General features: G+C 42.7%; 1 protein-coding gene across 1 annotated transcript; it reads left to right on the forward strand.

Moving 5' to 3' along the window:
- Positions 1–4,517: 4,517 nt before the first annotated feature.
- Positions 4,518–14,699, forward strand: PCTP (phosphatidylcholine transfer protein). The gene is made up of 6 exons (XM_064728727.1): positions 4,518–4,866; positions 8,164–8,281; positions 11,719–11,798; positions 12,132–12,303; positions 12,958–13,025; positions 13,547–14,699. The coding sequence occupies exons 1-6, from the start codon at positions 4,630–4,632 to the stop codon at positions 13,616–13,618; spliced, it is 747 nt and encodes a 248-aa protein (XP_064584797.1). The 5' UTR covers positions 4,518–4,629; the 3' UTR covers positions 13,619–14,699.
- Positions 14,700–17,078: the final 2,379 nt, after the last annotated feature.

Genomic DNA, 17,078 nt, shown 5'->3' on the forward strand with positions numbered 1-17,078 from the left:
GGTCAAGAGACATTTTATTTCATTTGCTTCTCTTCTCAGTAGGTAGGGTGTAAAGAGCATACACTGTTCCCTCTGCAAATGGTCTGTCTAATGAACATGGAGCATTTCAGCCAGCTTTTATTGACTCTCCAACAAAAGAAAGAAAGTTATGAGTTCTAAAGTAAGCTATACAGGCCATTGGCTGAATTACTTCCCGTCTGATGAGTCTTTCTGTGTCCTACTTCTCTACAATCCTTAGGACTAAATTTATACACAAGATCTATCTAAAATACTGCACAAAGTTAAAATACACAGCTTTTCTCTTTCATAATAGATGACTTCTGTGAAATTTACAGTAAGTCAAGTGTCTGACCTAAAGGGCAGTTAAAAAAAAGAAAAGAAAAAAAAAATAATTGCAGTAAGACCAAATTAAGTTCTTACTGTTCCCACAAAAGAGAGCTTTTCATATATATCATCTGCTTTAGCATCACCTGCTAAAGGAAGTTTAGAAGTATTTCTACATCCATGTAAACAAGTCAAGAAAGTAGAGGGTGTGGTAGTGATAAATATTTACCAAACCAAGTGAAGATCTAAACAGGCTGTCTTATCTTTTGAATGAGTCATTTTAATCATGCAGGTAATGGCGAAATCCCTTCCTTCCTACAGTGAAGTTTAAAATTACCCCTCTTTCCTCAGGACCAGGTAAATACATTGCACCACTTTATCTCCAGTTTATTTGCAGTGGGAGTGCATTACTTTCCAGAGAAACTGTGGCTACAAGATGGAAATCAAAGCAAATATGGCCAAATGAAAGAGATGGGTTCTGACACCAGGAGTCCAGCTCAATAAACTATCTACCAAAGGTAAAAAATACTTCATATCAGAAGGCAGAAAAACTGCAGAACTCCAGTTACCCTCTAAATCCTCTTCTATTTGGGTGGAACTGTTGAAACTAGATACTCCATACAGAAACAGTCATAGTTTGGGGTTAAATTCAACTCTATGAAGAAGGCCATTATAAACCAGTATTTAATAGCCACTTATGTCAGCTCAAGCAGTGCATGTTTTGTGCTATTTCTCTGTAAAAATCACCCTAGGTGACCTTCCCTGCCTAAATACTTAGGAATATATATATATATATAAAATACATAAAATATATAAAGGTTTTGATGTAGCAGACAGGCTATATTTTCTGTGTACTCTAAAAATGTTGAAAAACCAGATTTCCCTTTGACTCATACAAGAGAGGAGAATATAGACTGCCTTACACATGCATGGCTGTGATGGGAGATGCTGTTGTTACTTCTCAGCTTTTTGGATGAAGAATCATCTTCTTGAAACTGTAAGAGTCATGAAACAATTTGTGAGAAAGGCTTTTACATGATGAAGTCAATAAATCAACAGCAGTAGAAGCTTATAATTGCCTTGGCTGTGTATACTAGAAATGCAAATGTACAAATTGTATAAATGGTAGGGCAGGACTACTCAGCAGCTTTGCAAAGTTTTTGGAATTACAGTAGTATATAAATGTCTGCACAGTAGTTGAATTCATCAAAATCCCACATCTTTAGTTCATCTTCAAGAATTTTTCAAAGTGCACCAGTGCCACACAGAGACAGACAGAGGAAAACACAATACAGCTGGGAACATTCTCTCACATATGGATGTCCATATCCAAAACAAACACTGAAAATCACCTGGGGCCTGAAAACATCAATCTAGTATTCATTGCTGGTTTCAATTCTGGCCAATATGATTTTCTGATGTAGGAGTTGTCCAGTTTCCTGGTTTTGTTCCATGCCACAGAATTCATTGGATTACCCAGCACTGATTTCAGTAACAGAAAGGTTAGGTGTTAGCAGGGAATTCATACAGATTTATTTCCATTCTAAAAAACAGGTGGAAGATTTAGGTATATTAATGCCACTGATAGCCCAAATCAGCAAGTTGCCTTGAGGTACATTTCCCACTCAGAGCAGCAGTAGTTGAATAGAATCATAAAATCACAGAATGGTTTGGATTGGAAGGATCCTTAATGATCATCTCTTCTCATTCCAACCCTTTGCCATGGGCATGGACACCTCCTACTACACCAGGTGCTAAAAGCCCAGTCCAACCTGTCCTTAAACACCACCAAGGATCAAAGCTAAACCTTCCCATACCAGAAAGCCTGGCTGAAACCAGGTCTGCTAACTATAACACCATAGGGTAACTACCCTGAAGCCTGAGATCCACCCAGTATGCAGAACAAGTTATGGGCACTTCTGAAACTCCCCCTCATAACCCCAGAACAGTAATTCTCTATTTTCCCTTAAATTTTCCCTTAAATGGGTCCCTGGTCCATGTGTGGGACTGGACTTTGCTGTGTCCAGGCTGCCTTTGGGTTCCTGTTCCCAGCTGGCCCAGCACAGCTGCTGCCCACAGTGCTGGGGCAGAGCAGTACAAAATCACTCCTGAACTCGTCCCAGCCCACAGCCACTACCCAGCAGTGAAGATTCTAAAGGACTTGGGCTCAAACTTTAGCTTCTATCCCTAAGCTAAGGGCAATACATGGAAATACAAGGGATAAATAATAACACTTACGTAAACATACATGAAAAGAGAAAATAAACTCTCAGAACAGCTTGTGCTTTCTTAGTAATCACCACTCCTTACTTACCAAGAAAAAAAGGTCACATAGTAATGCCTTTTTTGAAAGCTTTTGTCCCTAGAGTGGCCTTGTGAGATAAATCTATTTTTCCATGAAAGTGCTGGGGAAACAGGGAGTGGTCAGGCAGCTGAAGCCAACTTACTGATGCCATGTAGACAACCATATAATGCAAAACACTGACCCTAAAATAATAGGCAACATGGAGCTGTGATCACTTCAGTCCTTTTGCACAAACAAGGAGATCAGACAATCTCACAGGCATGTGCCCTTGCTGCATGTTAATGATCAGTTCTTGACTCACAACTCCTCCTTTTTCATACTGGTTCAAAGTCACCTCTGTGCAAACAAGAGCCACAAGCTCTTTCTGTTTCACTGAGCCCTATTTCAGAGAAACAATGGGACATAGAAGTGAGACAGAAATCTGACAAAAGCTTTGCAAAAGTAAAGAAATATTTTTGCAAAATAAAAGAAAAACAGAATTAGTCTCACCTCCAGGCCATTGCCTCAAATTCCATTTTAAAGACCAGCTCCTCAGCTGGGTGGGCAGCACAGCTTCACTCAAGTCAACTTAGCCAAGAAATTACTCATAAGGGATGAGCCATAAGAAATGTATTCCCTTGATATCTGGAGAACCAACTGGGCTCACTGAGAGCATGCCATTTTAAGTAATGTTTAAAGAAAACAAAAATCAGCCAAAATATTTATATCTATTATGTAAATATTAGTAATAATGCTACACATAAGATTACTACAAAAAATAAAAGAACTGAAATGTTTGCCAAGCAGTCTCAGTGGGGAGGTGACATCAGGTAAGATATGAGCAGATACTTATTTTCATTACTGACATTATTTTATGAAGATGGTACAGGTCAAGTTCTGGCATCAAATTTACATACTGGGAGGAAGTTTGTGAGATGCAATCTTGCCTTCACAAAATGCTCTCTGCAAAAGTTTTCTGGACTGTGCAAGGATGAGGGTCAGCCTGTATGTCCAAAGCAGTCAGCCAGAAATCCTCATGCTCTGCTTGCAAACCAATTGACTGGAACTGGAAAGGACAGCTGACATAAGTGAACTCTTTGTCAAAGAGCTCAGCCACTTGGCAGGGAAGCTAGAAACACTACATTATTCCAGCCTTGCACAGAGGTTACCACCAAATACATTGGCTGGTGCTGCCAGTCAGTAGGTTTGATGATGTCCCGCTGCTTGTTTTATTCTGAAGACACAGTGTTCAGCAGGAAAATCTCACAGGAATTAGAAGAATAGAGCTGTAAGGAAAACAGATTTACAACTCCTAGGAGAAAACCTGCCATAGTCACATTTTGAAAGCTTTAATGCTTGGCTGAGTGTGATAGGCGGTGTCACTGCAGGCCTGAGCAAGATGCAAAATGTGTCGCTGGCAGCGGATTCCTCCTGCCCGGGAGCTCATCCCAGTGAAAGTTTTTTGTCTCTTTCCATCCTGCCTACCCCAGTGCAGCCCAGTGCAGCCCAGTCTGCCATGGCCAGAGCCCGCTGCCTTTCCTCCCTGCCAAGCTGGCGGGGCCTCGCTGGGTGGGCCAGGGCCACGCTCACCTGTCAAGCAGATGTACAGCAGTTTGGCTTCTTTTATATAATACTCTCATATGTACAGTCCATAAGGAAAACTGCCTGTCCAAATGTGAAGACATACAAAAATACATGTGCCCATAGTGTTCTATCTGTGTCCTTGGGGGACACCCCAAAGGGAAGGCCCTGACCAGCGCACCCACGGACCTGTCCCGGTTCTGGTTCCAGGCTGATGTCACACACACTCAGAGGCAGCACCACGGAGAGCCCGCCTAACCCGAGCGCGCACGGAGCGCACCTGCAGGGCAGGGACGTCCCGAGAACCGGCCGGGAGCCCCGAGCCCGCTCCCCCGGCCCCGCAGGCTCGGCGGGCCCGGGGCGGGGCGGAGCGGGGCGGGCCGGACGGGGGCAGTGCCCGGCCGGGGCTTGAGCCCGCCCGGCCGTCCGCCCGGCCGGGGATGGCGGCGCCGCCGGAGCTGGAGGGAGCGGCGGGGATGGCGGCGCCGCCGGAGCTGGAGGCAGCGGCGGGGATGGCGGCGCCGCCGGAGGCGCAGGAGGCGCTGTCGCGGGGCTTCTCGGAGGAGCAGTTTGGGGCCGCCTGCCGGGAGCTGGACCAGCCGGCGCCGGCCGCGGCGGGGCCCTGGCAGCTCCTGGTGGAGACCATGGGCGTGCGGATCTACCGGCTGTACCACCAGGTGGGCGGGCTCCGGCTGCCGGCCCGGGGGTGGCGGGGACGCGGGCGGTGGTGATGGGGATGCGGTTCCCGCACGACCCGGCCCGCAGCCGCGGGTTCCCCGCACAGGCCTGGGCTCGGTTTCTCCAGGCTCGCAGAAAGCCGCTTTCCGGGTAATGCCATTAAGTGCTGATGAGAAAGCTGCGGGGCCGCAGTGACCCCGCGGAAGCGAGCTTGGGAGCAGCTGGATGGGGAACTCCGGGGGTTCCGTGTGCCACCCTCCCCAGCCCCCTCGGACAGGGTTGTGCTCAGGGGAGCGTGTCCCCGAACATCCCGAGCCCGTCCGTGTCACAGCATCCTCTCTCCAGGAGCCCGCCCCCCTTCCTGCCTCTCTCCAGACCACACTGATTTCCCACCCTTTGCCCTCTAAAATCAGGAGGTAGTTCAGAAAGGGTTGGAATGAAATTCTTCCCTTTTGGGGTGACTAACTTCTTTAAAGAACTTCCATGGTTTAGGAACTGACTTGTGATTGACATTGTCTTCATTCTGACAGGGATTTACTATTCAATACTGACTTCTAAATCGATATTTAAATATATATATAAATATCCTGGTTTTTAACTGAGTGATCATAGTTTCCTCTCAGCTCCTTCTGGACTTCATGCTGTTCTTTGCACGACAATTTTGTATTTGTATTCTGAGAAATTATTTCTGACATGGTAATGTTAGAAAAAAACAGAAAGCATACAGGGCTCTGCTAAAGTCACAATGGGGTGGGGAAAGCCTCTTTAAAAAAAACATCCCTTCACAGACCTTGGAATTTTCTTCAGTGATAAATAGTCCCTGTTGACAGTGTGGATGTGGTGACTGGCAATGGCAAGGGGAGTGTGGGATCTCAGGATTTGAATCCTGGGATGCAGGGCCCCCGGAACCACCCTTGGGGGGCCCGGGAGTCCTGGAATGTTGCCAGAAGTGTCTGGTGGCAGGACTTTGACCCTACACGGGAGACGACACCTTTATGAAGATAAGAGGGCCTCACCGGGGTGAAGGGTGGAAAGATTAGCTAATTAGAGGGTGAGAAACAGGGTTTAGGATTTATGTACAGGGGGGTTTAGAGGAGTAAGATGGAGGAATTGGGGTGTGTCCTACCCTCCTTCTTCTTCCTTCTCTCCTCCATCTTCTTTGGCCACGGTGGCACCTTTGGATTGGTTATTACTAAGAGTACACCGAGCTATAAGAATAGATGGTATTGGGGAAAAATGATAAATATTGTATACGTAACAAGGGGTATAAAGATACGTGGCGGTCAGGGGGACGGTACAGTGTGCCCATGGCTGACTGCTGTGCAGATCTCTGGTGGCTGAAAGAACATCTTTTAGATAAACAATTAATAAACATAAAACCAGAAAGAAGAACTGAAGCCTCTTCTCGTCCTTCGATACGCGGGCTGCCCCAAGGCCACCCCCGGGCCTTTCCAGGCCCCTCAAACAGCCGAGATAAACCGGACAGAGGAGCTTATCAGTCAGTGCACACAGCTGGGTGAGACTGGGGTGCCTGCCAGGTATCCATGCAAGGATCAGTGAGTTGCTGGAGTTCAGGGTGCTGGGGGTGTTCCTGCTGGAGGGGATGAAGTAGAGGCTTTAGGATTAGAGCTCAACCCAGAGCTGTAAATGCATTGTGCCATGGATGAAGGCAAAGGAATTTTGGGAAGCTGGATTTAGCCAGGCTCATGGGAGCAGGGAAGCCCCGGCTCACTGCAGTGGCTGTGCTGCTGTTGTATGAATGCAGCTGGTGAGATGGAAAGCAGCTCAGGCTTCTCCCCCTCATCCTTTTGTGCTTTTATGCACAGGGACTGTAGAGCTAAAAGGACTATTTGAAACTAAAAAAGCCTATTTACAGGTGCTGTAATTTTTATTGTAGTGTATGATGCCCCTAGTTTGGGCTGGATGGACAGACTGCGAAGGATGTGAGGGACCTTTTCAGGTCCAATCTTGTGACTAGGAAATAAATCTGCTGTTTTGTCTTTCAGTTGCTTCAGATTGCTGCAAGAGAAGATGAAGTCTAGAAGTAGGGTCTTTGTTTAAAGTTGTTACTGGAAAAATTAGCTTTTAGCACTTACTGAACTGCAACTCCCCTGCAGCAACAGTACTCCAGGAAGCTGAAAGCAGCAATTATTCTTCCTGTTGCCTTCTCTTTTTGCCTTGTCTTTCCACCTTCTCTGCAGGCTGCAGAAATAGATCTGGGCCTTCCTGCTCAGTGCTGCATTCCAGCCAAGCTGATTGACTCTCCTGATGACATGCCTCTGAAAAATGGAAACGTTTCACTCTTGTTTTAACCTTCTTACTGTAAATTGCTGGTTTTCTTGTGAGAATAAAAATGTTGATGCCTCTTAGAAAGATGATGAGTGCGTGGGGTTACACAGATGCTGAATAGTTCAGGTTTGAAGCTGGTGATTGGTGCTTCAGTGAAGGCACAGTGAAGATGAGTAGCTTAAGCTTCTTGCTCACATTACTGTTTTCTTGTACTTCGAATCCTCATCTTCTGGAGTTGATTTGTGAAGGCAAGGTAAAGAAGAAAAGAATGTTGTATAAGCCTTCTTTTCCTTTCCTTAGGAATGCTTTGTTTTGATTTCTCCACTATATATTTGAAATACTCTCCTTGTTTTAATTTAGTCCTGAACTGTCATTGTTTTAAAGTAGTCCTGAACTCGTACTAACAATGGTACAAACATTGCTCCATAGGCACAGATGGAATTACCATATGTTGAAAGTAACATTAAACAGGAGATATCCTGCACCCCACCCCTTCAGTGCATACAGCTTTCTGAAAGAAAATAGCTGATAAATATTCAAGGCAGATATGAGTGCATTGGATGTAAGCATGGACATTGTAAAGCATTCTTTATGCCAGCCTGATGTGTAAGCAGAACTAACTTGCCACAAGAATTTAATGCTTCTGGTAAACCTCAGTGTGGGCAGGATTCAGTCCACACTGACCACTGGAGCTGAAGAGGGGACTGTGTTTGTGAAGAAACGTGCTCCCTCTGGAACTCCTGCTGAAGTAAAAGGGTACTGGTGTAAGGGAAGGAACAGCCATTGTGCAGGGCAGGTCAGCCTGGCTGCATTTACACTTTCATGTATAGATCAAAAAGTCGAGAGGTTAAAGACTGAATCTTATATTGTTTTCTGAGCAGTTTCTTTCACAGCTCTTGAGCATATTTGTAATTTGTGCCCCACCTAACTTCCTTGAGCTGTTCTCCCTGATGCAGAGTACTTCCCTTTCCTGTGTGACTTTTCCTCTCTTCATTCTGTTTCCACAGCAATCAGGACTTTATGAATATAAAATCTTTGGTGGTCTTGCTGACATTCCCCCAAAACTGTGTGCTGATGTCTACATGGACTTGGATTTCAGAAAAAAGTGGGATCAGTATGTTAAAGGTAAGCTCATCTACGCAGTGTAAAAGCACGCTGGAATCCACATTAATTGTTCCCACTAAAACTTTCTTCAAAGATATTTTGGGTCAGACTTATATATCTTTTGGGATAAGGTTGTACTCTGCAAATACACAAGTAAACACTGATATGGAATCTCTAATGTCTCAACAGTATTTCCTCTGGAATGAATTCTTTCCATGTTGGTTAAAAGCATATGATTGGCATCACTGGTTATGCTGGAGCACTTGTAACTTCTACTTGTAATGCTTGGGTTAAATTTTAGTAGATGTCTTGGGGAGAAATGGGGTGGTACCTTTTGTGCATCTTTGCACAGGGCAGGGGAGCAGTGCATCATGGAATTGCAGGTTGGAAGGGACTTCTGGGATCATCTGGTCCAAACTTCCTTGGTGAGAGCACCGTCAAGACAAGACAGCCTCGCACCCTGTTCAGCTGAGTCTTAAAATTTGTCCTTGGGGAGATTATTTCAAAGGCTAATGTCATTATGAAAATTTTTCCTCAGGCCTCCACCAGTTTGATGTATGATGGAATATCTTTTCCTGAAAGCATGGGTTGTTCTTGGCACCTTTTACAGTCAGGAATGGGTGTATCGAGAGTGAATGGCTTTTACAGAGAAAGGAATAACTAATTTAGTTAAATTTATTAAATGTTATCTTTGAAAAGGGCATTAAACCTGGATATCCATATGGTGCTAAAACATCCTAAGTCAGCAGTAACAAGGTAAGGGTGCAGCTGATGTAGGTATCTAGGAATCCATTTATTTTAAAGATGGGGAGCATTTTCTTTTTAAGCCTGTGCTTGAAGTCAGAGCAGGCCAGTAAAACTGAGAAGTGGTCTGAGTGTTTTGCTGAGCAAAGAGCAGTGTTAAAAACCAAAGACTTGTTAAATGCTGTGCTTGTAAGGTTTAGGACAGGTCCAGGGTGAATGATTGCTGATAATGCCAATGGCTGCATTGATACAGAGACCCATAAATTTAATTCATGTCAGTATTGGGCAAATTTAAGGAGTAGTGTCTTCATGAAGAAGTGTTAATTGTCAAAACGCTCAGTAGCTTTCTTGTAGCAAAAGCCATTTTGCCACTCAGCTTTATTGTATTGGATGTAAAAATACTCTGTTGAGTTACTTCAGTAGTCTTTAAGTGCATTTAGGAGAAATGAATGCTTCTTAAATAAACACTTTTTTTTTTTTAATTCCTTCATAGAGAAAAGAAAGGAAGCTGCTGGGGGAAGCTACACCCTTAAACTAAAAACTAGATAATGTTGCAGAGCTGACATTTATGTCCTTGTTGATCATGGTTTGTTCATCTCTTAATTTATACTTGTGCTGGTGCTTTAAGTCCAGCATTTCACAGAAATTAACTCTTAGAGGGCTTAAATATAACGTAAGGCTTTCCTTCCTACTTAAAAATTGACACAAGCCCACCTGTTTTTTGGGATGATACATATGATGAAAGTGCTAGCCAATGTTTTAAATGTAACCCCAGTTCAACTTGGGTTTTTTCTTTCACATTTGGGAAGAAACTCCAGAAAACTTCCATTGAGAGCCTTCTTGCTCTTGGTGTTACTGTTTTTATTCCTTGGTGCTCTTACAGCCATGCAAGTGGCAGTCCAAAGGAGAATTCTCTGCTGAACATTGAAATAAAAACCTGATCAGAGCAGAAGGAGCTGCCTTTTTAGCTGAAAAGGCAACTGCTTCTGCATGCTCCTGAATATCCACAGCATGTGGACACCCTGGGGCCGGGTTTGTGCTGCAGCTGCCAGCTCAGCAGGGAAGTTGTGACTGAGGAACCACGTGCTTCTGTGGCATGGTGCAAAATGGTTGGGCCTGAGCAATACTGAAACTGGCTGGTCCTGATTGCAGCACCTTCCTGACTGAGATCAGACTTCCCAACCATTTCACAGTGATAACTGACTGTTGAAGCAGTAAGTGCTGCTGTCCCTATTATGGATGGAACAGACTTGTGATCTCTTGTAGTGATGCTAAATGAAATCAGATTATTATTAAATGCACTGTGTTCTGGTTTGAAGTGAATGCAGGTGGGATGTGGTTTATGTATTGTGGTTTTTTTCCTGTGTTTGCAAAAATACACAGGTAAATGAGATAGCTAATAAGAGTTGTATTGGGGTCTTTAAAACACTGTCATGGTGCATTTGTAAAAGGAAATCTCTGTGGTTAGGAGTGAAAGCTAAGTGAATAATCCAATGCTCCAGTGACCTCTGGTGGAAAACATAAATGTTGTGGGTTATTACAACACCAGGTGCATCCAGTGCTGCTCCAGCTGGAGAAGAGGAGAAGCTGTTTCTGTGGGTGACAGCTGATCTGCAGGGCATGCCAACAGAATCCTGGTTTGGAATAGTATATAGGGAAAGAATCTCCCCTCTGGGGCACTGTTCTTGCCTTGTCAGTGAGATTATTGGTTTATTCTGGCCTCACTTCCGAAAACCTGGCTCTGGAGGATATAGAGCACCTCAGGCACAACTCTGCTGCAAAGGAAGAAGAGACCCCTGTGAGTGTGGAGGTGAAGCACCTTTCTGGATCCCACTGTCCTTTACTGCAGACCCTGAGCCAGCCCTGGCTCAGCCCCAGGGCTCATCAGGTTCCATTGCTGCCTCAGGGAAGGAAGCTGTGCTGTAGATAGGTTTCCAAACTCGATTGTGTGGTTTGATAAGAACTAATTTTTCTCCTTCAGACTACTCTCCAACTGAGTCACTGCCATGTTTTAGGCACTATTCTTAGGTTACTTTTTTTTCATATTCTGCTGCCTTCTGATTTGAGTTTCCAGGCAGACTGAAGGTGGTGTAATGAAGGCTCATGAACTGCTCAGGATTCTAGTTTGCTGTTGCATGTATGTACTGCTGTGAAATTCCTGACAGCTTTTCCAAAATTCATAAATCCTCATGTAAGATGTCTTCAGGTGTTAGAAAGCTGCACTCATCCTAGTTCCATGTTAATTCAGTATAATTTACAAGGGTGCTGACATGCCTGTGAAAAAGCACATTGTACTCGTGACTTAGACTTGTGCAGAACATGCACAGATGAGGAAAAAGCTTTGAGATGGAAAAGCTTTGAATGAGCAAACTGTTGGAAAAGGAATTTGACTCTGTTGCCCTCAGAATTGTTCTCATTTTATGGTCTGGGGTTTCTGGATTTTTTTTTTTTTTGGTTTTTTTTCCACCAATTAATCCAATGGCCAAAGAAAAACAGGCTACCTATTTTTGTGTATTTGATTCCTGAACAATCCTGGTACAGAACATCTTAATGTCTCTTACTGCTAAAATCCTACACACCTATCAATTTTGACATCAGGGTTGCATGTAAAATGTGTTCATGTCAGAAATCTGAGCAGTTCTTGATGCCATCTATATTTCTGTTGCAGTAGAAATTAAAAATATCTAACAGTTGTCTTCTTCTTTCAACCGTAGAACTGTATGAGGAAACATATGATGGTGAAAAAGTAATCTACTGGGAAGTGAAGTACCCTTTTCCTCTCTCAAACAGAGATGTATCCTTTCAAGTTTTTGTTCCTCTTGCAGTTTCTGCCACTTGGCCATCCAGGAATCCAAGCATTGAACTGATTCCATCACTGGGCTGCACTGATCTAAGATCTTGCAGTCCTCGTGTTAAATGAGTATATGTGGCATGAAGAGGAGCGTGGGTGCCTCTTCCCACACAGAGCTAGAGCTCCCATAGCTGAATTACTGCTCTGCAGGATTGAATCCTGTAGGGACACGAGAAAGAACTTGAAGGAGGGGCTGTTTGTGATGGAACTCACTTGTCAGCTCCTCATCCCTCCAAGTGACATTGTTTTGACGTGGCTCCTCAACTTGCAGTGCAGTATGTCTATATCCGGGAGAGCCGGGAGATGGATGTGCAGGGGAGGAAGATCTGGGTTGTGTTGGCAAAAAGTGTGGCTGTTCCTCAGTGCCCTGAGAAGCCTGGTATTATCAGAGTTAAGAGCTATAAACAAAGCCTGGTAATTGAAAGTGATGGCAAGGCTGGAAGTAAAGGTAAGAGGTCAAGAAAATGTGTGGCAAGTCGTGTAGGCAGGGAGTGTATATATTAGCAAAACACACAAAGAGGGGAACTGGAAATTTTAAGCCAAGGTTTACTTTAAAATGAATGAAACCTTTGGAAATGTCCAGTGCAGTGCACTAGTGTGAAGAATCTTTTTATGTAGCAGTTGGGCTGGGTGGTTAAGAATAGTCCACTGGCCACTTCCTTCTGCCCTCCCATCCCAGCCCCAGTCTGTGCTGCTTTTCCTGCCAGACAGTTCAGCTGGGGAGACACTGCTGCAATTTTCTTAACTCAGCAATGATTCAAGTACTGTGTTTGACAGATGTATAGATGAAAGGGTTTGCCTAGAGCTTGACTTCTGTCTGAGATTAGTCTTTTAAAGACAGTCTCATTTTATAAGACAGGGTACCAAAAATGGTTTACAGTAATCAAAGTGCCTGTTGTGGCTCTGTCAGCTTCCCAGAGGTTAACAGAGAATGCCTGTATTTACTTCACATTTCACTTCAGGACCAGTTGGATTTTTTGTGCAGAATTGAGAGTAGAACTGTTGTAGTTGGTGCTTCAGGATGCACTGACAGCTTCTGCCACAGTGTGTTAGAGCTGAGGCTCAGGTCACTGCTATCTGGTAACTTCTCTCTCCTCTCTAGTCTATATGTACTACTTCGATAATCCTGGTGGCATGATTCCAACCTGGCTGGTCAACTGGGCTGCCAAGGTAAGGAAAGGATGCAGATAATGATCTTTGGCTGATCTGTTTCAAGCAATGAATTCACTGCAGTCATACCCATCTTCTATGTTTTGGGCAGAATTTTTTTTTTCTGGAACAGACATATCAGTGTTCCTAGCTTTTACACCGTCCCATGTTTTCTGTCTCACTATTGTATGCTCTCATGACAATGGTCTTAATTAATTTACTTATTTTAATTCCTGTCAAATTCCTTTGGTTTTTCAACCAGGCAGGTAAATTTCTGCATCAAACTCCAAATTATCTGTGTTTCAGAGAATATATGAATAGCCTTAAGACAAGCAAAGTAATGCAGTTTATTCCCAAAATATTCAAAGAATGGCTTAATGCTATGTACCAGATCTTAGACTTCATCTTAGAAAATTGGGTATTAGATCTTAGAACTGTATCTGTTTGATGTCCTTGATCTATATAAAGGAAATGCTCATTTTGCTTATAGTTTTTATTGGTTTCATTATGCAAGAATAACTTTTCTGCCTTTCTCTTTACAGAGTGGTGTGCCTGCTTTCTTGAAGGATATACAAAAAGCTTGCCTTAATTATTCTAAGACACATGGGTGTTGAAATTGATTTGAATCATTTAATTCCTAGATCTCTGCTCTTACAGGAGCAGATGTATATATACTGGATATATACTATTTATATATTACACTGGATGAAATCTACCTCTAATATTGGAAAGAATTCTATTTTATTTTGAGTTATGCCTTGAGTTTTATTACATTTTTTTTCGACTGAAGAGCTGGCCACTGGCAAAGTAGCACCAATATCAACTGCAGCTTTTGAAAATACTCAAGGTTTTACCTTGTTCCCCATGCTTTGCTTATGCTGGTTGTCAGGTATCAACTAGAGGAGTTCTGTGCTGGATATGTTACGTCCTTGCACAAGAAACAACAATCTTACCAGAAAAATGTCTGAACTTGGACTTATCTGCATGTGTTATGCCTGGATCTGCTTTTGCTACCCAAGTTTGTCATTCTTAAACTCTCTGCCTGATATAAACCTAAAAAATGCTGAGGAATGAGGTAAATTACTAGAAATGTGCAATAGGAAGTCTGTGATGCTAAGCTCCCTTAAATCCAGCTGTAAAAAGATCAAGCCTAAAGCCATGCATTCACAGCTCCATACTTCTGCATGAAATGTAAAAACTTTTATTTGTGTCCAGCTAGAAGAAAAACAGACTTCTTGCATGTCTGATATAAGGGGAACAAGTTTTATCTCCAGAGTCAGTAGCCTTATCTATAAAGCAGCTTGGACACCAGCTTGAAACTGGAGGTAATTTTAAACTGGGTGCTTGCCACTAAATGTGGATGAGCTTGATGTGGAACTTGGGCTTGCTTGCATTTTTAAATTTAATGCTGATATAAAGAATGGATGGTGACACACTAAAAGCTTAACTGAGCAGGAAATTAAATTTCCAGCACCTTTTCTGGGGGTGGAGTGGGGGGAGGAGGGACTGGGAGTGCATAAAGGAATGAGAGGACACCATTCTCAGGGATTTAAAATATTCAACATTTTTCCTAAATCGAATCCTGTTTCTGAATAAGTCTGGTAATGGAGTAGCTTTGTGTTGTAAAAAATAAACAATTGAAATGATGCATTTACACCTTGTGTGACTATTTCCAATAAATCATTATTTTGTCCATGTAGTGTTCTTGTTCTGTCTCCATGGTTTAAGAGTTCCACGCTGGGCAGGTCACACATGACAGGCTGATACCGTGAGCTGCCTTACTGTTAAAGGATTTTGAAAGAATAAGTTGGATTAGAACTAAGCAGGATTCTTGTGTTCTGCCAGCAATTCAGGCATTTTTCAATGTGTTTGACCTGGAGACTGTCACTGTATTGGATATTACAGTGTTACACAACATGATATAACAAAATTATAAAAGGAGGATGAATCTTCCTGGAACAATGATGCAGACTAATTAATTTGCAGGTTTTTCTGAACAAAACTGACCTCTGTGCCACAGCAGTCCAAAACTTTCCTGTAATTGTAAACCTACCTTAAAATTTGAGTTGAAATGTTTATAAGCAACGTGTACCTAGTGAGCTGAGTATGTGCACAGAGATGAATCATGTATAAAATAGGTCACTTTTTCATTCTTTTTCTCCAGGCAATCTAATTTTGTTTAGTCTTTAAGGAAGTGAAAGCAGGAGGAAGACTGAAAGCATTTTATAATCATGAATTCACTTTGTCTTAGACTGGGTATCCCTGTGTGTGCAGTGTGCTGAGACACTGGGGCTGAGAGCTCAGGGGGCTGAATGGCTGCATTGTCAATCCTGCTGAAAATTGGATTTCCTGCAGACCCTGCACTGAGCATGCAGAATACACTGCCTTTGCTCACATATCCATGCTGAAGCCATTGCACAGGCAGCTTCTTGTGCTAGACACAACTTTCTAAATTAAAACGCGTTTGATTAAACAGCAGATACTAAACCCAGCTTTTCCACTGTTTACAAGCAACTAAGCAATGATGTGAGATGAAAGCAACATCAGATCTTGTCTTAAGTTCCCTGTGGGCTTTTAAAGTAACATAAATATGCAGTGACACTTCAGTTTAAGTCTGGGTTACTACACCCATCTTGTATTACTAGGGAAGAAAAGTTCCAGCCTGTGTGATGAGGGTTCGTATCTGCATGGAAGATTGTGACTAAAAAGAGTTGGTATTTTCAGTCTTTGGATGTAAAGACATTCTTAAATCATTTTAGAGCATTATTAATGGCTGATTAAATATTGATCTTTCATAAATTACACATGTGTCATGTGAGCCTTCCTGGATAGCTTGAGCAGGAATTTACCTGCAGGGAAAGTTGTTAAGTCACCATGCATTATGAATTCTGGTGCACAGGGTTATGAAACATGAAACCCCTTCTCATGCTATTTGTTCATGTAGCACCTTGAAGTTGGTTTTGTTTCACCAGCTTGCCTAAAACTGGAGTGCAAAGTTAGTTCTTTTAGTGATCTGTTGAAAGGAAATGATTGTTTGAATAAAAAAGGAATGAACATTTCTGTTAGGTGATGACTGAGCCTCTCATCTTCTCTATCCCACCCCAGTTAACAGATTGGGAGGTATCACACTACAGATTAACAGGGACTAATGAGGTTTCTCAGCAGCCAAATAGAACTAGAAAAATGCTGTAGTTTCAGTCAACAAACAGGCATCTGCTCCAAAGTGCAATATCAGAGTTTGCATAAATCATAATGAGCTTTGGATCTATTCTCATACAGAACTTCTGTTGTAAATTTAGCAGCTCTTACTGAAACATGTTTTGGCATGTTCTCCACAGAAAGAAGTGATGGTTTTTTTGGAATGATTGGTTTCCCCATCCCCTGTTTCCATAAGGAATGATGCTGTAACAAAATGAATATAAATCATTCTTCCATAATGTGTTCCAGCCATTCAACTCCATTCTTTCCATGCAATCTCTCTGTAAAATGAATGTATTTGAGTTGGAAGGTAAAGTAAGGCAAAGATTCTCAGTAACCCAAAGTCAACACAGAGAATGATGTTAGATTCACAGTCACTGGAGCTGCCTCTTAGAAGATAAAGATGTGCAAAGGGAAACACAAATTAGTACCTGTAATATTAAGATTTAAGTGAGTTTGCCTTTATCTGTACTCTCTGTATTTCCTGCAAATTCCAATATTTTTCTAAGGCCTGTTTCAGCTCTGGAGGCAAAAGAGATTATGTGATGTACTGTAAGAATCAGGTTTAGCTCCAAGCTTAATTGTCCTATCATTCTTCATGTATGTAAGAAACCCATGAGAATTAATCATGTTCTTCCTAGGATGACAAGTTTGGGATTGAAGCAGTTCTTCTACAACACATAAGGCCAAGGGCTCCTCTGTTCTGTGACCAGAGGCCTGCTGTGAAGTTACAAGGCTCACTGCATTTCTGCATATTTTGGAAATTTTAAGTCTTTTCCTGTTTCGATCACTCGGAGCCATGGGGAGTTTGGCTTTTATTATTCCTGGTGCTTATACATGTCTTCCAAAGCATGATAGAAATTGTGTGTAATTGCC

Source organism: Zonotrichia leucophrys, chromosome 18, assembly GCF_028769735.1.
Source record: "Zonotrichia leucophrys gambelii isolate GWCS_2022_RI chromosome 18, RI_Zleu_2.0, whole genome shotgun sequence".
NCBI lineage: Eukaryota > Metazoa > Chordata > Aves > Passeriformes > Passerellidae > Zonotrichia > Zonotrichia leucophrys.

Bases quoted from the DNA above. Each gene is read 5' to 3' on its own strand.
- PCTP (XM_064728727.1), top strand. From the start codon at position 4,630: ATGGCGGCGCCGCCGGAGCTGGAGGGAGCGGCGGGGATGGCGGCGCCG. The intron at 8,282-11,718 runs GTAAGCTCATCT...TTTCAACCGTAG, and splicing joins GTGGGATCAGTATGTTAAAG to AACTGTATGAGGAAACATAT. The intron at 12,304-12,957 runs GTAAGAGGTCAA...TCTCCTCTCTAG, and splicing joins TGGCAAGGCTGGAAGTAAAG to TCTATATGTACTACTTCGAT.